Below are 21,951 nucleotides of genomic sequence, written 5' to 3' on the forward strand. Positions count from 1 at the left end.
TGTCTCATCAGGACGCAGGTGTCTCCTCTGGCATACATTATAGGGAACGGACTCTCATGAGGGAAAGGCCAAGTATGGCCAAGAAAACACTATGTTCCAGAAGATGCATCATGATCCCAGTGCAAACTGCACTGCTGTTCTCTCCGTATTAACTGCGTCCTTGCAGTTGTTGGGACTTAACATATTCCAAGGTCCTCAAAGTAGGTCTTTGATATCCAGGAACCTTCGTAATAAGCAAGCATCAAGGGGAAGCATTCAAAGCCAGGCTGGATGGGGCTTTGAGCAACCTGGTCTAGAGGGAGGTGTCCCTCCTTATAGCAAGGGGTTGGAACTACATCATCTCGAAGGTCCCTTCCAACCCAAACCATTCTATAGTTCTATGGTTTGAGACTGCATTTACTCTACTTGCAGAGACAGATTCGTAAGCAATATTAACAGGCCCAGTACTTATCCTGGAACATTAATCCTAGCAAAATGAATGTGGCAATTTGTAAGGCGCAGCCCGCATGATTCTTACCAGGACTACTTCCAGTGCCAATCAAGGAAGGCTTAAAAAGTACCAAACTACGCTACAGTCACCTGCCTTCAGTTCATTGGATCCATAATAACTTGTATAAACCTAATGCTTGCTCTAAAGTTTCCCAACTATGGAAATATAAAGATGAGGACGGGCACTCTGCTCACGTGATTTCCCACTCCCTCCTTCCACTCAGCATGCAATGGCATCAGCATTCCCAAAGTAGTAAAAGCTGATGGTTTAAAAACAAGGAAACCATTCCAGAAATGCAGTGCTAAGGAGAATAGTAGTAAAAGGGAAGGAAAAAAAGAAGCATTCAGAAGCAGACTGGAAATAAAACATCCAAGACGGATCGCTGTTGATATGTGCTCAATCAAATACACATGTTGCAATTTGCATAAGATCTGAAACAAGTACTAAGCCCAGTGGAAAACAACACACTCGAGGGGGATAATTCAACTACTAGCTGACAAATGGAGAATTCCTAAAGGCTGCAGTGTTTACGCAGTGCTCAGAAGACAGATCCAACAACTTCAGGACATCAAGAGACAGCAACAGACGAGTGCAGGAGGAAGCCCACAGGCACATGCGTTTCTTCTAGCTTGCAAAGTGCTGGGGGAGATTTCTGCAGGACACATACTTGAACATACACATCTCACACTGAAGCTCCCCCACCCCACAGCTCCTTCTGGAAGCATTCTCAGGCCCAGTTCACAAGTTTAAAGGTTTGATATACTTTCCACTCAGTGTGACACTTGTATACACATTAAGCTGACCTAACACAGGAAGTGAAGAGTTGTGATCTCTCCAAACAAATCTTCAGTACAAGCATATAAAAGCAGCGAGATGAATTCCTATGAAGAGAGAGTTTCATGTTTTCAGTTGCTGCCTGTCAACATTAAATTCCAGAACCACACTAGCAGGAATCTGTTATGTTAACAGGGAAAGGAAAAAAAATAAAATCAGAGACCTCTAAAGTAAATATTGTCTATTCTGTGACTGTCGCTCCTCTTGGAACAGCCTGCAAGGAACAGCAGCTGGAAAATACACACAGTGAGCAATATCCAGTGAACTCACCACTTCAGGACCAAGTTAGGGAGATTTTTTAAGCAGTGACTACTTCACTGACCCCTCAACACCTAAAGGACTCAGCAATGAAATGGGAGAACAGGAGGATCTCGCTTCTGCATCTGCTCTCTCAAACTAGTTCCAGTGGATCCTGACATGCCCTAAAAGATCCTCCTACCAGACTAAATCCATGTTCCTATTTAACTCCAAAGTACCATCAGTACCTCTGAAATGTGCCAGTTCATCACTACGTTATATCCCTGACTGAACTGTCTTTTTTACTTGCCTACTATTTTTCCTCAATCCCAAGCACATCCTGGCTTGATGTACATTTCACCTCTGGAAGTTCTCTTCACCTCTAATAGCTAAAAGCACAATAATCACCAAGACTTCTTTTAATGTGCACACATTTTTCACTGGATGGTTACACAGCCTTACCTTACCAGACACGGAACATTTTTTCTATGAATACAGGAAGGGAAGCCTATTATGTATGCTATAAGACTGTACAAACAGGATGCTGGCTTCATTTTCACACAATCACCCATTTAAACAGCACAGTGCTTTTTTTTAAGTGCTGCGCCAGGAGGATGTGTTGCTACAGCTTTGCACCAGAAGTACCATCATGTTTAATAGTGTATAATAGTGTATACACAGCAAGAGCTCAGCTCTCTTTCAGGGCGCTCTGTAGTGGAACTCGCCACCTCTGCAACTAGTGAGCAATTTTAGCATTAAATATTTCCCTTTAGGAAATGGCATTCTATAAATGACACTGTTGATGGTCTCTTGATTCAGATCATTTATTTACAGGCTACAGATTCATTAAATCGGTAAAAAATACAACACAGGTAGGTTTCTCTCAGCCATAGTTTGATGTGTTCAGGTTTCTATCTGTTCTTTTCAGATAGAAAAATAGTAAGTTGAAGTTCTAAGTAAACTTGCAGGCTGCGCTTTCACTGTAATTAAAGTTAAAAAGATCATTTAAAGGTTAAATTTCATCATCTCAATTAAAATGTTTAAAAAGTATCTGGCACCAGTTTAAGAAGCAACCGGTGCAACATTTCTCCAGAACAGCAGGGCAATTTTATGGTAATTCCATGGAACAGCCTTTGAAAAACTTCCTCCATTAGTAAAGGAACATATAAAAACATTGAGAATGCAGATTTGTGAGCAACTTTTGTAAGGCCTGACATCCGGCTTAAGGACAACTTACCCTGAGCACTGAGTTTGGAAAACACACCGCGCCAAGTAAGTAACATTTCCCCTTCTGGGCCTACACTTCATGAACTGGAAGGAACAGAAAAGTACAGTGTCCATAAAAAACAGAACATTTCTTCATGAACAATCAACTCCAGTGAGTGCCTGAAGCGCTTCACAAGATCCTTCCACATGCCTAAAAACAGTCATTCTTCTCCATTACCGTTACCACAGAGTTATGTTGATGCTACCTCACAGGAAACAAAATTAGTTCTAGACCTTAGTCTGGTCATTAAAAAAGCAACAACCAACAACGTACCTTTGTGTGTTACACTGCTAAAAATGGAAGTCTCAGAGAAAAGGCAAATGACAAAACAGTCCGTGATCTGGGGAGGCTCACCGTATCTAAGAGATTATTTCCTTCCTTTCGCAGTCTGTGCAATAGGGGTGCTGCCCTGGAGGCAGTTTATAATGAATTCATTTCTGCAGGAATTCCCAGGTTCTTGAAGCAGATAAGCTAACCTACATATATCCTTCCCTCCGGAATAGGTTTTCATTTTCCAGCTTTCTTTTGAATTAAATGATCCCACTGAGTACTCCTTCTGGACAGCTGTATTCATTTCAATTAACAATTACCTACTTGCTAAAATGATCAGAATATATGTGAGGTAGGAGGCAGTAATGAAGAAAGCACAGCTACAACTCGCAGTCCTGTTTTCCACACAGGAAGGTAAAGGCTGAAGTAGAAAATAAAAGATTTAAAATTGATTTCTACACGCAGAAAGGCAGTAAAAAGAAGCTGAGCACTGCAGAAATGCAAACCCTAATGAATTTCCCAACGCAGCAGCCTGTCATCACCTTACAACCCCCAGATGTCCCCCATCGAAGTGCAGCACCCTGTGCCCATCACTTGGGTTTGTTTGTTGAGCTGCTTCTGTTAATTATTCAGCTCTGCTCAGTAAGGCTGTGCAAAAAGTGGGCAACGAATCTAAGAACATCTGTACAAGTAGGATGCTACATGCAAATGCCATACACGCTACCAGGACACAAGTGCCTTGGGGAAAAGACACTATTCCATCACAGGGTTATACATTAGAAAGTCAAATACAGTCCAACGAGAAGTGAAACATTTAGGACAGAGTGGAAGACCACTCATGCTTCTCAGGAGCTGCACAGCTCCCATAGCAATCAGTCACTTCAGCACGATGTATCATATACACTGGTGAGTCCCTTGAGCACTTATGGACAGGAAAGCCACGTAACATCCTCCAAAATGGGAACCTACACAGCTGTGTCTATCATGCACCATCAGAGGAAGTATCTGGTAAGAATTAAGCCAGACTAACATAAATGAAAGACAACAGCTATTAAAAAAAAGCAACCAAACAATGGAAGAAGTTCACTATTCCAGACCAACAAGCCCCCCCAAAGCTCTCAGAGGTGCTGAGCAGATTGGAACCATGCCTACTGAGCTTTCAAGTGCAGCCAAACCTGCAATGACCAGAACCTACAGCTGCAGCTCTCCAGCTCAGCAGAAGAAATTGATTTCTCATCCACACTATTCACCCAACAGCAGATAAGACACATAGCATATCTCTGCTATCACTGCTTACAGCCCATCCTCAACAAAAGCACAGAGTAGGCCATGTCAAGTCGTATGTCACTTCATTTTTCAGCCTCACATTGATTCTCCTTGCTTAGCTTTGTCTAAAATAAGAAGTTTCAGCCACTTGTTCCTGTTGCAGTCCTGCTGCACAACGGAGAGACAGTCAATACCTCTCCAGAACCAAAATAAGCACTGCTCTTAATCTCACTGATCCATGCAGAAGCTGCTCTTCCTGCGATCACAAAGGGTACAAAACATCTGTGTGTTTTTAGATAAAAACAAAAAGCAGATGTCATCCTCATGAGCCAGTAAGAATGACAAGGCAATACGACAGACTCACTACACGAATGCAGCAAGATGGAAAACTGTTTGAGAGAACAGCACTGAACACTGACCTTGGAAAAATAAATAAAACCAGCTAGAACTTACACGGCTGCATAAGAAGGAAGTTAATGAAAGACAAGTTTGTTTAAAATTTACAAGTTCAGAATTGTAACTAAATAAGAGATGAAAGTGGTGCATATGTTCTTTAAAGCAGTATGGCTTTAACTAAGTTAATTACCCCTCAGGAGACTGACACTTTCCAGTCCACCACTTTAGACACTGAAACTGATAACTGAAACTACCTGCTTAAAACTAATATATTACAGTAATGTTTAAGACCTAAGGCCTGCCCTTCAACATACACAGAAGTAGGGAATAGCCCTTCCTCTAAAAGAGAGGGCAATCTAAATTACATGGATAAGCTTATGATCACTTAACTGTGTAAGGAAGTCTGTGATAGCGACCTAAAAATTGAACAAGACAACTAATGCATACAGCGCTTACTACTTTCACTCTACTCATTCAGCTGCCCATGGCACATTAATAACGCTTGCCAATTTGATTGTTTTTACTAGATTAAGGGAGTTCAGAAGTAAAATAAATAAAACAACTGTCAGGAACATAATGGCAGAATTTCCTTCAGAACTGCTGATGCTTCCTTCTAGAAATCCTAATGAATGAAACTTATCTTTATTTGCTTCTGCTCTTTTGATCTCACGGTCCTCTCTGTCCATGAGAGAACATCATTCATAGCTTCCAACCTCTTACAATAGCTGTTTTTCCTCACTGGGGTCAGTAGCCACATCAGCTTGCCTCTTTTTTACTTGTTTGTTAAGCTGCTCAGTCAATTCTTCCAAACTTTTCTTTCAAAATACAATTCTGTTACAGCAGCATTGCCTATAAGCATTCCCACACATCGATTATCAACTTCCTAAGAAATGAAAATATCCATCTGTAGCAAGACAGAAAAACTGGGTCAACCAAACTAGGTCATCCATTTATACCTCTTATTTAGTATCTTCAGGGGTTTCTTTCCATATTATCTTTTTTAGAATGTAACTCCTAAGACAGCTAAAGCTGGTGGCAGAAGGGAAGCCAGAAGAGGCCCTCTGAGATACAAGCTGTAACTTTCCTATGCAACTCACATGACTCAATCATTCTGATATCATTACTCAAAGACTTTAAAACAATGGCTCCCAACTCAGCACAATGGTCCGTCACTGCCCTCTCCTCCTCCTTGCCTTTTGAGGAACTTGCTTCCCTGGCAGAGCTTCTCATTATCTCCTGTACTGTCTCAGTGGCACTGGGCCAGAGCAGCACATCGTGCCTGGAGGGTGCAGGATTTGAGACAGTGACCCAACAGTGCAGCCACAGCCCACGACTCCCAGTTCTGGACCCACACCCCCCCAGTGCTCCCCTTCCAGGAACATACTCTGACCAAATCTGATGTTTGCTCATGAGATGAGTTTATACTGCCAAGTTTTTAATCAGATGAAGCAAGAAAACCAGGAGCGTAACCTCTTTGCAACATCCCCCTGCTAGTAGCGGAACTAGAACTGAGCATCCACGCTTCACTTAAAGAAAATCCTGCACTTCCCAAAAGCACCAAGAGCTTTTGCTCTACTCAATTTATGCTCCACTTAGTCCCACAACAGGCCCTTAATGCCTCTCCCTAAATGAAGAGTTTCAGAAAAATCAAGAAGAAAATTGTCATCTATCCTCTGCTTTCAGTTCTACCACATGTACTCGTGGTGCTTCTCCCAGCACCAACAAATGCACTGCTATTCTCTGTGGGCCAAAGCTTCCTACGTACCGAATGTATTACAGCACAACTGCAGCACCACGAGTTCCTTAGCCCACAAGTTTTAAATAGTAGCAGTGAAGAAAATCAAACAATTCCTATTTACTACAGATTTATGGCTTTGAGTTTAACGCTAAAAGTTTGGGACTTTTGTTGCACTCACTATTAACAAATACGTGTTAGACAAGCAGATATTCAGATTAACCTTTCCTTGGCTGCAGAGCTGCTAACTTCTGTTTAGCAGCAATTCTACACAGAAAAAATACCCTGAACGTATCATAGTTTTAAGGTAAGTTGTGGACACCTCAAAACAAGAAACTGTTTCTACAGCACTCACACATATGCAGAAATACACAGACATGTACCAACACATATAGATGTGTACATACGGGGCTATGTAGAGCACCAGATTAGGATGTAGTGCAGATGATCTATGACGCTCTCAGACATCCATCTCACTCAGCATCTGCCTAGATAGTAAGTATGTATCCGTGCGTATGTACATACAACAAAAGGCACCGTAGGCTTGAGATCCAAATAAAAGCTAAGTACCTGTCATGCCATTTAAATTATTTGGGGTGCACGTTGCATGCCACAAAGTGCAATGATGAGACTACCATGTATTCCTCCTGGACATTTCTTCAGTATTCAAACGCTGTACACAAACCCTCAGTACATAAAACAGGAGACTCACACGCTGCTGTCTTTAGAGACCAAACGAACAACTCATTCCCATGCAAGCTCTCTGACAAAACCCAGAGCATCGCCCAACTGAGTTGTTTTAGTTTCATTTGCTCGAAAGAACTACAGCGATTTTAGTTTGTAAGCTCTTCTATCCCACAGTGTCTATAGGAGCTTGGTGGTTGTACTCAGCCACTCCTACACAAGAGCTCAGAATGGCATCTTTGAAGCACTCAGAAGAGGACAAAGCTTTCAGTTTCGTGGCATTCCCAAAACGTTGTATTTCATGGAACATTTCCAGAAGAGCAGTTCCCAAAATTCCAGGAGCCCCCGAAGCTGAGGGTGACTGCAGCGACATGCAGTCATACTGCTCCAAGCAGAAGTACTGCACAGCAGAGGAGCTCTGTGAATGGTGTGCATGACTTATCACTGCTCACAAGGAAGCAAGCCATTCCCCCCACACGCCCCGGATCGAATTAACAGCATTAACTGAAACACAATTAACGGGAATAAAGCCTCAAGAATATGTAAACGCTCCAAGCAAAGCCTCACGTGGGAGACAAACAAGAACAGTTATTTTTGATGCTGAGATGTCCGAAAGACTCGCAGCCTATTTCATCGTGACCCAGTGGTCTGTGACCTATTGACATGCGTTAAAAGCAGAGTTCCGTATGACACATCAGCATACTTATGGGCATGTTCTCCAAGGCCAACATCTGTCTGTCACAATTACAGGAAGACAAACACTCAGAAGCGTTGATGCTTCCCCAAAACCCCCCGCTTTACATGAATTTCCTAACAACTGTAATGACACTGATTAAAATTTCTCTCAGTCTTCTTTAAAAACAAGCAAACACTTTCATAAATTAAAACTGCAGAGGCCAGTGCACTTAGTGGACTCTACCTAAGTGTTTTTCCTAGTTTAGCCATAGCAGAAATAAACTGTTACTCTTGAAAAGCCACTGTGCATTCTATAACGTATGTGACAAGGTGGAGAGCTCGTGCTTCAGACTGTGTTAAAGCATGAAACTCATCCAGAAAGTAAATTCTACAAAACATCACATCCAGAAGTATCCACACACTTTGTTTTTTAAGAGTGCATAGAAGTAATTGAACAATGTGTTTTGAAGACATATCACTCTTACCCCTCTCTGATAACTTTCCTTGTTAAACATCTTCTAAAACAATTATATTCACAGGTACTCCAGAGCTCCATCAGTGGTATTTGAATCAGGGAAGTTCACACAAACGCACATCAGTGTACATACAAGCTTTTAAGACGGGCGTTCCCTAAGTACTATGGTTACAGCTGAATGGATTATTTGTCCTCTCTTTAATGGCATATTAGATTGCACAAGAATTAGGAAAAAAAATAAATCAATGGCACTCTTATCATTAGTATGTGGACTTTCACTGTGTATCTGAGCCGTCCTGAGCAGTGATTTAGAACAGCCAGGACTGTCATTCCGCTGTTGGCAGTCTCAGCTATTTTTGAGGTGATGCAGTTTCCTCTGCAGTAAATAACATCCCACCTCCTCTTTTTTCATGATGTAATGAGGGAGCAGGATCTAAAATTAAATTACACAAAAAAAGAGATTAAGAGGGACACCTAAATAAACTCTTTTTATTTAATTCAAATGAACAACTTATTCAAGATCCCTTTCGTACTTTAAAAAACAGCACAAGTTCTTTGATATCTCCAAACCCAGAAGTCTGAGCTCTGACGGACTGAATAGAAGACAGGTAGGCAATGCTCATCTGTATGAATTAATTACCAGCATCCTCTTGAACAAGAGGTATAAGAAGATCTGAGACCAGATGTAGGCACCCAGTAGCTCTCTTCAAAACCATTAAGCAATATCACCAGTGTTATTGAGACTGCTGAGCCCTGACAGGATCTTCTCGATCCCACTGTCTCCAAAAAGGTGAGGGTCTCCTACATAGCACCCAGTGCATAATGCTGAGACTTACAGCCACTCACTGTGTCCTGTGCAAACAGATTAGTCAGGGATACAACACAAAATACTATCAAACAGTTACATGCTGCAAAACATTCGCAAAGCATTATCTCAAAACAATCAAATGCAGTTTCATCACTCATATTTTAGTTACGGTGGCAACCTACATCAGAGAAATGACAGTGTGACAGCAGCAGAACACTCCTGTTTGGAATCTCACATGAGAAAAACAAATATAACAGCTCTGGACTTACTAAATGAACATCAGCAAAATGATATATATTGAAGTCTTCCTAAAAGACAGAAGCCAGAAGAACCATTTTCTCAATATGAATGTTTGACTTTCAATCCTTGTTTGAGACATACTCATTGCAGAAGATGAGAATCCAGGCCAAGTGGGCTGTACTCATACAACACAAAGCAGCAAGAGGAAGCAATCTCTTCTTCATCTTCCCCAGGAATCAGCATCAGCTTGCACATACTGCAAGCACACGAGTGAAAGTCTAACCTTGATAACCTGAGGCCCACCTGTCCCCAGAGCCGCCACAGACATGTGCCCATGACAAAACACACTGGCAAACCTCTATTGCTGTCACTCATGCTTCACTTAAACCCAACTGTACACAGCCAAAACACTCAAGAGATCTCCTAATAAAGTCCTGCTTACTTAGGAATGCAAAGCAATTAAGATTAAATCCATCTGATCACCAGTAGAAGAGTTGCTATTGACGCCCGAACAATATAATTTACCTTGTAAGCAGAAATACAAATAGATATGCCAGCCCTCCCCCCTTCAAGCAGAACCCGCTCTGAGGGACATCCCTGAATAGCAGCTGTATTGATCTGCACTTTGGACTTTGAATAACGTTGAGCCAGACCCAGCAGGTGACTCCAGCCAAACCCAACCTACCTGACCACAGATCCAGCATCTTTAGCACCTCCTCCAGAACTCGCTGGCACCCACCTGTCATGCACATTTAGTTCATTCACTGTGTCCTAACCATAATTCAGTAAGCCGATTAGTCAACAGTCAAAGGCAATAAAGATGTGACATAAAGAACTGCCTTCAGTTGCATTCACCACTACTCCATTCCTATTTTTAGATTCCATTTTGACTTGGAAATGAACGGATGAGTAACAGCAATTCCTTTTCTACAAACATGCCATTGCATTGCAGCAACAACACATCCTGCGCTTACATTAGAAAATAACGCTTTCCTCTTCCTCCCCACAGAATCATTGCTAAATCTTAAAGGAAACACTACAGAAGCCTTTTACAGCCTTCAGCTCTCTTCTTTTTCCTCCTCAGTCATTTCAATGAGCACCCAAGCACTGCGCTGCAAAAATAACGAATAAATATATCAATAAAAATCCCAACAGCACAACAACCGCAACCTGAGCATGATCTGATTGAAAATAATCAGTAACTGTGATCCACATCGGCACGGTAACTTGTATCTTCTCTGATACATGCAGGTGAACACTGAGACTAACGTGAATATTCACACCAAGGAGCAGCATCCTGGTTTCCTGGTTCTCCTGTAATTTATTGTGCAGAAATAAAGTACAAGAGTTTGAAATAGAAAAAAAAGCACAAAAGATATTTCAGATGCAATCCGCCTTCGGGACATTGCTTTGGGCATTTAACGCTATTTCAGGCAATACACTTTTTTCCAGAAACATCTTAACAACCGGTTTTGGAGCTCCTTTTTCTCATGTTTCCTTTTGAGCAGTACTCGTCCCCTGGCTCTCCACGCGAGCAATAGGAAAGCTTAGGGCTGGGCTATTCAAGCGAAAGCAAAATAAACGCGGTGTTGGAAACAACATCTACTTCACGGAGGTGTCGGTACGCAGAAGAAAGGATGGCACAACTGTTGTGCGCAGCAAGGAAGCTCAGGCTCATGGCTGTTGATCAGCTTAGAGATGGCAGAAGCTGATTACAGATGTAATGCAGACAGTGCCTAGCAGAAAGGCCGCCACCCAGAGCAGCCTACGCTGCCCCTTCCATACAGCGAATCCAGCCCGTGTGAACGAGGCAGAGCGAAGCGCACAGCACGAGGAGTCGGGCCGCGTCCAACGGCAATTATACTCAAACTCTCACTTAACGAGGGGGCTCGGCCAAAGCGTTTTAACCCTCACATCGCGCCGCGGCGACTCTGCGCCAAGCTCAACCCAGCGGCACGGCCCCAACGCCGCTCCGCTCCCCCCATTCCCTCCCCTCCATCCCCCCCCTTTCCCACAGCCGCGCACTTCCCGGCTCGGCCCCGCCAGCCGCTTCCCACGGGCCCCCGCCCGGCGCTGCCCTCCGCCCCGCGCTCCCACCGCCCGCGCCTTGCGCAACATCCGCGGCCCCTCCCGACGGGATGGGGGGCTGACAGCTGCGGAGGGCCGGCGATGCGGGGTCGCCCCGAATATCGGCGGATAACAGAGAGAGGCGGAGATGCGCACACGCGGCGCTCGTCTTCACCTCCGCGACGGGTCACGCCGCGTTTTGGCATTGTTTGAACAATGCTGAGAAGTGTCAGCGCCGTCGTCGGCAGCCCGAGCCCGAGGAGATCGCCTCCGAGCCTTTAACAGCCCTTTAAGAGAACGGGCGGAACGAGCCGGGAAAGGGGAGACTCCCGATGGCTTCAGCCGGCAGACACCGAGCTCGGCCGGGAAGAAAGGGACAGAGCGGGTGGGGGATGGGAGCGGGGGGGTGGGAAGGAGGATGGATATCCCCGCGGGAACACCCGGCACAGCTCCGCGGGCGGCACCGCGGCCGATGGAGGGGCGGCAGGGCCAGCTCCCCTGGGGACTCGGAGCGCGGCGGCCCGGCACGCAGAGGATGAGCCCCCCCCCCCCCCACCACACACCCCCCACACACACAGAGCTCGCCGCCCCCTTTATCTGCTGAAGGAAGGGGGGGGGGGCGGGGGGGTGCCGCTGCCTTCTGCCACAGCCCTGGGGTGGGGAAGCGAGGCAGAACCTCCCGGGGATCAAACTGGGGGCTCCTCCCCGCGCAGCGCAGGGCACCCCGTGGCCGCAGAGCGCCCGGGCAGCCCGGCTCAGCCGCTCCGGCCGAGGCAGGCGGCACGGCCCCGGCCCCGACCCCCGGCCCGCTCCCCCCCGCACCGCCGCCGCCCCTCACCATGAAGTCGCTGGCGAAGTTGTCCTCCCCGTTGTGATCCGTGTCCTTCATGGCCTGCACCCGCTTAATGAATTTCCTCAGGATCTCCTCCTGGCTCATCCTGCCCCGCGGCCGCCCCGCCGTGCGGAGCCCCGGCCCCGGCCGCCCGCTCTCCGCCTCGAGCCCCTTCGGCCGCCGCAGCCTGCCCGGCCCCGCCTCGCCCCGCGGCCTGCTCGCACGGCTCCCTCCGCTCACGGCCGCCCGGCCGCCTCCCGCATCCTGCCTGCCTCCGCCCGACCCTCCCCAGGCGCCGCCGCCGCCACAGGGACACGACGAAGTCCCCACCTCCTCCCCCCGCGCAGGCGCAGCGGCCCCCCGCCCGGCCTTCCCTGCCCCCGCCCCGCTCGGGGAAAGCCCCGCCCCCTCCGCGCCCATTGGCTCCCTCTGACGGTCGCCTCGCCCTATTGGCTGCCCGGCACGCTCGTCACCGGCCGACTCAGCCCCTGGAGTGAACCTCGTTCCGCTCTTCGCCTCGCCCCGCCGCGCCGGCCCCTCCCGTTTCCCACGGATGGGATCTTCCGCAGGGCGCAGCGCTGGCGCTGGAAGGGACCACTCGGAAGGCGGGGGAGGGGGGCTGGGAGCCCGGGCGGAGCGGAGCGGCTTTTTCTCCGGCCGGAGCACAATGGGGCGGCGGTGGGCGCCCGCCGTTCCGGGCCGGGCGGTTCTTCGCGGCGTGCCGGGACCCGTAGTCGCGTCGGCGCCGTGAGGAAAAGCTCCGGCAGCCGATCTCAGCCCTTCCAGCGCCACGGAGGAGAAAGAGGAGAAAGGCCCCGCCGGTGGCAACTGCGAAGCCATGGAAAGGGGCCCTGGGGCCGCGACCGAGTTGGGGCCGGCCGGGCGGCGCCGCTGTGGTAAAAGCGGAGCGGCGGGCGGCGGCAGCGGGCTGCTCCCAGCTGCTCCCAACTGCTCCGGGCCGCTCCGAGCGCTGCCTCCCGCCGATGCGCTCATTTAACAAAAGCGGCCCGCACGTGGGGACGGAGCGCACGGGGCGGCGGGAGGGGTCAGCGAGGGGCGGGGCGGGGATGAGGGCGGCGGGGAGCGACCGCAGCGCGGCACGGGGGCACGGACGGCTGCCGCGAGGAGCATCGCGCGTTCTGGCGGCGTCCGAGAGCCGGCAGGAGGGGAGAGCGCTGCTGATGCTGCTGGTGCTACCGCTGCTACCGCTGCCGGGCTTTTACGTGGGGAAGTTTATTGAGGGTGAATTACAACGCGTTTAAAATGCTGCTTCTGCTTTGTAGCGGACTTCAATAAAAGCACAAAGGAAAAATGAGAGTCAGTTTTATGCTCTCCAGCAGGGAGATTTTAAAGTTAGTTCTTTGGGAAGTGTGACTTACTGTGTTCTAAGAATAAAGCTGCTGCGTGTTTTCCACCGTGTGTACAGTGTATGTCAGTTCTTCATAAGAAAGTCAGCCTCTTTGAAACGTCGTGTTTGTGCCCTGATTGCGTATACAACTAATGCTGCAACACACTTCAGCACGGCAAAATGATTTGTAATGCTGAAGCTCGGTGCTGTGGTCCGTGTGGGGCTGTGCCATGAGCCAGGCCAGGGAACTGTGATAGAATTCCACTGAAAGCTTCTTTCTTCTCAGGTGACTGAGTTAGCTGGCCCTGCAACACAAACAAGCCCACAGGTCAGCTTGTTCTTCCTGAAGCTATCTGGGGTATTACTGGTTTAGATGAGCGCTTTCCTAACAATTAGCTAAATGGCACCTTACCGCCCTCAGCCCATTTCAGTGCCATTAACTAACAACAAATTCCCAGTGAAAGGAAACGTTGAGCTGTGTGGGACTGAACTGCAGCTGCTGTGCTTGGACACGTTTCTCCCGCTGCATCTGCTGCAGTTGCAGTCGTCTCTGGCAGAGGGGCAGGTTGGGAAATGCAGAGGGTTGGAGCTCTTGCACGATTCGCCAGAGGCTGCAGCCTCTTGTCAAAGGGTTATTGGAAGCGGCTGATGTTCATGAGGGCTAACGTATGGCAGATAGAAGGATGCATCAAGGAGCTGAGGAAGGGAGTCGTGTCTGAGCTGAGGCAGTGGGGCTTGAAGCTCTCCCTGCTGCGCCGAAACCTCTGCTCCACTGCATGTGAGCTCCGATGAGCACCCACACGAGCACATCGGCTGTCAGGTGTGCTCCTCTTCACGTCCCCGGCATTGCTGTCTGTAAGTAAGCTAATCACACTGGTGAGCTGTGACTGCTGCCATCAGACAACCTTTTCATGGCACCTTGCTTGATTTCCTTCTGCCTTGGGGAAGGTTGCGGTGTTTGCTCAGCAGTTATCCTGGCTAACCTTGATCACAGTGCCAGATGGCATGTCAATTTAGAAAAGAGGTATCTGGGATAAAGCAACCAACTGATGGAAAGTCTTGAGCATGTTGTGGTCCTTCACTCATTTATTTACGCAGCAGAATTGGAGAAGACTTGATTAGGAGAGAGGGAAAGGTCATGATTTATTGCTTGGAGCTCGTGTCAGTTTTTGTGCCTAGGATCCAAATTATCTATCTGGCCTAGTTCACGATATCACCTTGCAAGAAGCTTTTAAATTAGCAAGTATAGCAGTGACCTTTCCTCTGGGTTAAGTGATAAGAACACACAGAGACTCAGAAAAAATCCTGCGTCCAGGCATGTGTCACGAACCAAAACAGACTTCTGCAAAACAAAGCCATTAGAAATACCTGGGTGGAGACCTCTGCTCAACACTGTTTGCATATGCATGTGTAAGTGTTCCAGCTGCCATCTATTCCTGAGCACAAACCCAACAGCACCAGTTCTACTTAGCTCAGCCCTGCAAATGTTCATCTATCTCATCCCTTTGCTATGAGCACAGAAACCTAAACTTTCAGCAGCAGAAGCAATGCTTTAGCAGAGACTTTTGATCTGAAACTCAAACCGTCTGGGTTAAACCCAGACATCTGACCAATGTAGCATATGTGCATGAGTGTGTATTTGCGTAACTGTAGGAGAGAGGTGGAAAAAGAGAGCACGACACAAGCCAAATTACTCACGCTGTAGACAGAACAGGAAGCTGCAAATAAGATCTGTACAAGTAAATCGGGTTGTCTTAACAATTGTCTTAATAATCCATACAAGTATGGTCCTTGGAGGAAGTCAAATGGATCACACACAGCCTACCTGCTGTAAATCACATTCTGCCTTGCCGTGCGCTGCTTTGGCTGCCACAAGAAAGGAGCACATCCAGGTTTGCTGTTCACAGGCAGCTTCCCATGTCCCCACAAGGGATGCGTGTTGATGAGTGAATGCTTGGTGTCCAGGCTGTGCTGTGCCAGGTGATGGATGTGGGTAGCAGATCCCCCCAGTTCACCAACCTTTGGTTTTCCCAAAGGCTGTGATGCAAAACAGACTGTCAGCTGGGGCTCTGGTGTAAACTTGGAGCTGTGTGCAGAAAACGCTGCATTTCTGCTCAAAACTCTGCTCCAGGAAAACATCAAAGAACTGCCTGGGAGGGAGGATGGAAGACCCCGATGGGCCAAGTAAGGACATCATCTCCTTTGTCCAGCAAAAGCAGATGTCGTGTACGTCCTGCAGTTCAACATGTCTGCATCACCAATTTCTCCTCCTCCCTGCAAGAATGTCCAGTTTCTCCAATTTCAGCTTCCAGTGGGAAGTAACCTATTAGTAAAACTGATGCATTTCTGTAATTATAGCTACGTTCTGACTGACGTATCTTGTACATGGAATCTCAATTAATTTTATCTGTACTGAGAGTCTGAAAAGGTTTTTTTTCTTATACTCGAGATCATTTGGAATAAAAGTTAGAAGCTGACACTCACAGATTGTAAATAACACTCCTGGAATATGCTTTAAGTACAGTTGGCTGGAAGCTTTCTAAAACTGTGGTATTTCAGTGGCAAACGCTGTTCTGTCAAAGTTAAATTTCCCACAGGAAACAATTTTTCCCCATTTTTTTCCTGCTTTCTGACAAAAACAACGCGCTGTCATATTCACAGATGCAGAAACGTCTCTGCCATTGAAGGCAACACAGTTTGGGACGGGGACCCAACACATGAAAGAAAGAACTGGAGCATGGAATATGAATGCCAGGAAGCCGTTCAACAGCTCAAGGGTACACATAAAATGTTAAAGCAAGTCCAAATGAAACGTTTGTCTTTGATCTGACAAACTGAAAAGCATTGTGCCTGTCCACAAATGTCAAAATGCTTCGTGCTGGTTGAAAATAGTTAAATGAAACAATCGCGAATATCAGCATCAAGAGCCTTTTGTATACCCTGACCCTCAGAACATCTTTGCATTTAGTCACTTTTGTTTCTGACGAGGATAAAAATAATCATATCAGGTTTTCTATCTGAGGCCAATTTACCTTTTAACCACTTGGACTGTAAGCAATGAACTAACCCATGGGATTCCCCATGAATTCTTGAAACACTCTGAACACAAAGAACACCAAGAACTTAAACCTGAGGGCAGTGCATTCTAACCTTTGTATACAACAAGTAAATTGTGTTTCAGATTTAAATCTGAAGCGAATCACTTTTTAAGTGAGTCATAAAGTCCTGATCCGTCTCTTTATAATATGTTCCATTCATACCAATTAAGTTCCACGTGACTCTTGAATTTCTTGACATTTGCCTCTGTAACCTTCAGTCAGGCAGTGACAGACTCCTGTGATTACCTCTGAAATTACTGCAGCTACAATTGGGTTTTACCTGGCTTGCTCAGCTTTTAATTATTTGCTTGCAGTCTTTACTACACCTCTTCTGGGATTCATTGCTCAGTGTTACCAAAACATGTTAAATACAAGATTTCTTGTACGTGTAATAAATATGTTAGATCATATTTACTGCTATTCATAACCAGTGCATAATTTGGGTTCCCTTGTAAGTGTAACATCCCCTTCCCCCCACATGCATGCAGTTTCCATACATTGAACAAACCTTGCTCTTGCTGCAGTCCTCACTGTAACAGCATTTGAGTCTAACGTAGTTTTCGACATGCAACTGAAACCATCTACACTAAAATAAGCACGTGCATCGTGCTCATCAGCCTCATCCTCCACCAGGACGTGTTACAAAAGGAGAACAGCTGTGCAGTACCGTCCAGACACAGAACTTTTCTGTTTAGCACGTGCAGGTTTTCATATAACCAAAGATGCTCTCTGCTGGCTGAGGTGTTTTGTTTGATTCTTGCAGATGTAAAAATGAAAAGGTTTATTTCAGAATACAGTGAATATTTCCTGCAAGATTTTAACCATGTGGGAATAAAGAGCACGTGGGACACAAATCAATGGCTGTGTGCCTTTTTGATCGCTATTTTTTCAGTGTTTTTATGGTTTCAGATAGGTCTGACTTGTTTACGTCTCACCCCCATGTAGGAGCACTGAAATCAGTGGCAGACCCGATGGGTGGTATTGAACATGAGAAGAAAAACAAGGAGCTATTTCCCACCTGTATCTTTTGACCGTATTCAAACCGGCCATAACAATTCTAAAAGAGGAGCAGTGCTGTCCTTGGATGACGCTGCCCGCCTGACATGGGTCGGTTCTGCTCCAGTGGCTGTGTGCTGCTGTAGGCTGCTCTGGGGCTGCTCCGGGGGAACCTCATTTGCCTGCTTCTGCCAAAGCCTTTGTAAGGGGTATTCCCCAGGCACAGGAGCAGCAAATCTGAAATGGAAATACCAGCAGCAGAAGAGAAGCCTGCAAGCAGCGCATGGTAGGTGTTAGTGCTCCCAAAGCCTTACCTACAGGGATCAGAAATAAGCATTAACAGAATCAGCATGTTTAAGAAGACACAGGGAAAGGCTCTGGGTGTTCTAATTGGAGGCACTCACTCAAAAATTAGTTCTGAAATGGGTTATTTAAACAGAAAAATAGCTTTTAATTGCCTCTTTAAAGAGAATCCAAAAATCTTGCTTCAGTGAATCTGAAAGATGTGTAAAAAGCAACCATGCTTTACATTATTTATTGCTCAGGTTTTGTTTATTAACTTCAACCACAACAGAATGAATGTGTTTTTTATCAGTTCTCCTTTTATCCAGTTTGTATTGTCCTTAAATGAAGATCAGGCTAATGGTTGTCTCTGTTCTAGATTAAATGACAGAAATTAAAATATTTTCACTTCTTTAAAACTCGTCTTTACTAAAACAAGAGTAAAACTGACTAGACAGTATCTGAGCCATAATGACGGAACGTTGCTCTTCTACCTGGCAGTGACATTCTCTGTACAGACACTGTGCCATTCCATTCTGATCATCCTAATCAAATACTAATAACGAGGTCTGAGGCTGCTGCTACCAATGCATCAGAACTGCTGGGGACATCGAGCTCCCCAAGAGTTGCTTGTGTGAGCTGCCTGCTGCTGTGACCGCTGGTAGTTATATTGGCCAGCTCAGATTCTCAGCTAGTCTGTAGATTTAAAAAATATATGTATTTTAATCCTCTCTTGAGGGAAGCCGTGAGCCCTATAATTTAAGAGACAATAGCAGACTAAAGCAAAAAAAGAAAGGAAAAGAAAGCTAAAGACACACCTCCCTGCCAGCCCATTAAAACTGCACTATAAGGAGCCTCCCTACATGCAATCAGATCTATTTTTGTAATAACTTCAAACAAATACGGCTGTGGTTCTGACTTTGCAACATGTTTTCCCACACATTTCAAGCAGAGGTTTAGAGTTAGATACATGTTTTTTTTTAACAAAATGACATAAACCCAACGCATTCTGTGTTCATTGATATTCATATTTCTTTATCTGAGAGCACAACAATAGCTCCATTGTGCAGCACGGCGCTGCTCAGATGCAGGAGGAAGGCAGCACACGGGCTTCCAGAGTGGTCCAGAAATACAGTGGTGACACCATGCTGGCTCCAGTAAACAGGAAATCAAACCAGGATGTAAACTGGACCGCTTCCATACTCAGTAATGCTCAGCTAAAAATAAACAGCTTGAATAGAGGTAAGAAAGCCAGTTCTCGCTGTGAACTCATTTTTTAAATTAAGGTTTTCAAGGCCTGACAGAGCGCTTCAAATTAGATTTAACAAAATGTTTTAGTGTTGATCTATGAATATTTGTGTGTTGAGATTGCAGTTATATCCAGGGGGGCTTCATAGCATGAAATAGAGAAGAGAAAGTCTGTTTTTTTTCTTCAGAGAATAACGAGGCCCTGGAGACAGAAGTTGAAGGCAGACGTGGCTGCCCTATTCACACATCAAGGTGTTTTAAAAAGAAAAAAGGGAGACAAGATTCTACTTCATCTGAAAGACAACGTTGTCACAAGACTAATTAAGTCCATTGAGTATGAAATCTAGAAATGGTTAGGCATCTTTTTTCGAGAGGAATGAGGAGATCTAAAGCAGCCCATGCAGAACGGCATCGCACAGAGCTCGTGGCATCCCCTGCAGTCCTTATTTCCTCAAGAGTTCTCTGATTTCTGGCCATGCCCCTCTCAGAAGGCAAGTCTTTCAGGAAAGGAGCAACTCTGCAGCATGCATTTAGGCAACGCATCGCACACAAACCTTTAATGAAGATTCCTTTCTGCAGATTTCCTATTTTTCCAGATTCTGTGGTTTGATGCATATAATGTTTTTAATGGCAACATTGAAAGCATGTGGCAATTCATTCAGCCTTTATTGCTAACTGTCTCCATCAGATAGGCCAGATGCATCTGGAGCATGGCAAACTGCTAGTGACAGAGCAAAACGAAGAGAAAATAACTTCACATATAGGTGAGATCTGTGGAACTGAAGTTTTGAGCCGTAACTGTCCCTCAAATTCAGGAACAGATGGACATAAGATATGAATGGGAAAGGACTAGCAAAAGTCATTAAGTTCAGGCTCCTGCCATGATATGTGTGCCTGGACATCATTCAATTAGTAACACTGCTGAGCTTCATGGACATCATTCAGTTAGTAACACTGCTGAGCTTCATCTCAAAATAAATCATGTTGTTGCCTCTGCTGGCCACACTGGGAGACCGATCCAGAACATCACTGCCATGGCTTTAGGAAGCTTTTCTGACTTCTGACCCCAAGCTTGCAAGTACCTTTTTTCCTTTGCCAGAATCCCTTCATTGCAATCACCTTTGTCACATTATAGCAGAGAAGCTACACTCTAATGCCGTAAACCTCTGATTGCTTCTAACAAGCTGCCTCCTTATCTGGAAAACTGAATTAATTCATTAAGCTGAATCAGTCTTTCTTGAATAAGGATGATTCGATATGTGCCAAGTTCCAGACTGTGTTTTATTGAAATATTTTCCTACTATCTATGCCTGCTTGCCAGGAATGAAAGCTACAAGATCATGAATAGGTGCAATGTTGATGGAAAAGAAGAGAACACAGGAGGAAGGTTAGAGTCTGTCTGCTTAATTGTAAGCAAGAGGAGACTGGCATGGCCATGAGGACTGTTCATGATTCCTGAAAGCAGCATCAAGGAATGGTCACAGGAGCAAAGTGAGTCACCCTAATGGCAGCCACCATAATCCCCACCATAAACCTATCTCACACCAGCAATATGGTGCAGGAATCAATTAACCACAGACATTCCCAGCACATTCCATTAACAGCTAATCAAGACACTAGCACTGATGTGAGTTTCGTGACACTGATGTAGGACATGCTAGCCAAGGAAGCCAACTGATCCATCATTTCCACTTCAGAAAGTGGATTCAGTCCTGGCCCCTCAGGCCCAGTGGGAATGCTGGATAAGTGCATAAGCAAGTTATCCTGTATTTTCTCCCCCTTGAGTCCAGGAAAGCTTTCTTAGGAAGACAGATCCAAACTTGGATGCAAGCTGAAGATCTTGGTTGTGGAACCATTGTTCCGAAGCTGCCTTGAGCAGCCAGCTGGGGCCTGGCTCACTTGAGGCTCCGATGGGCATCTTCAGTGGCACGGGCAGAATTTCAGCAGTTGCCACGAGAAAGAGGAATCACAGCATAACCGAGGGTATAGAAACGCAGAGGACAAGGGTTTTGATGGTAAGATGAGTGTAAGATGTAAATGCAGACTCCATGACATTGCAGTTCAATCGAACTTCCAGCCTGTTTCTATTCTCATTGTCAAGGACTAACTTTCTTCTTACTTGCTATGCTATTGATTTAAATATGCCTTTCATGTTCTGCCATCAGAAATGTCATTAGTGCATTATTACCTTTGCTCGTTAGTGAACAGAACTATTGAGCGGTGCTGTGCCCACGGCTGCATTTTGAGAGATTCCCCTTGTAGGCGGCATCCCAGGAGATCACTTCTTAAGGACAGCCCACTGCTTTCTTTGACTTAGAGATCTGCATGTTTACCTTACCTTCCTTGAACTAATCACCCCCGACTGAAGCTGTGTACTAAAATGTGTGATCATTAAAAAAAACTCATGAAATTTTAGCTTCTGTAAGCAGACTATTTCGACAGGACAGTCTTTCAAAGAAGCAGATTTCTGTCAGCTGGCAATTCTATTGACACTTGTACTACATTTGGTGGAATCAAATAATTAGTAGAATCAAAAACATTAACATGACCTATACAACGTTCAGCAGTTGAATATAATTCCATTTTCTGAGTACAGGGACTTTGGCTTCTTTATTTTATAGCAAACAAGTAGATGCTAAAATCCATAAATTTATGAACTAAAATAGAAAGAGGAAGAAAACAACGATTGAGCTGTGATAAAAG

At 45.7% G+C, this 21,951-nt stretch overlaps 1 protein-coding gene across 1 annotated transcript in view; it reads right to left on the reverse strand.

Moving 5' to 3' along the window:
* PTPN12 (protein tyrosine phosphatase non-receptor type 12) overlaps nt 1–12,608 on the reverse strand; it is a 64,604-nt gene extending 51,996 nt beyond the window's left edge. Inside the window, exon 1 of the mRNA XM_072361562.1 lies at nt 12,283–12,608. Within this exon, the coding sequence (XP_072217663.1) occupies nt 12,283–12,381 (99 nt within the window). The 5' untranslated portion in view covers nt 12,382–12,608. The remainder of the gene's footprint in view (nt 1–12,282) is intronic.
* Nucleotides 12,609–21,951: the final 9,343 nt, after the last annotated feature.

This window comes from Excalfactoria chinensis, chromosome 1 (genome assembly GCF_039878825.1).
Source record: "Excalfactoria chinensis isolate bCotChi1 chromosome 1, bCotChi1.hap2, whole genome shotgun sequence".
In the NCBI taxonomy this organism is placed as follows: Eukaryota; Metazoa; Chordata; class Aves; order Galliformes; family Phasianidae; genus Excalfactoria; species Excalfactoria chinensis.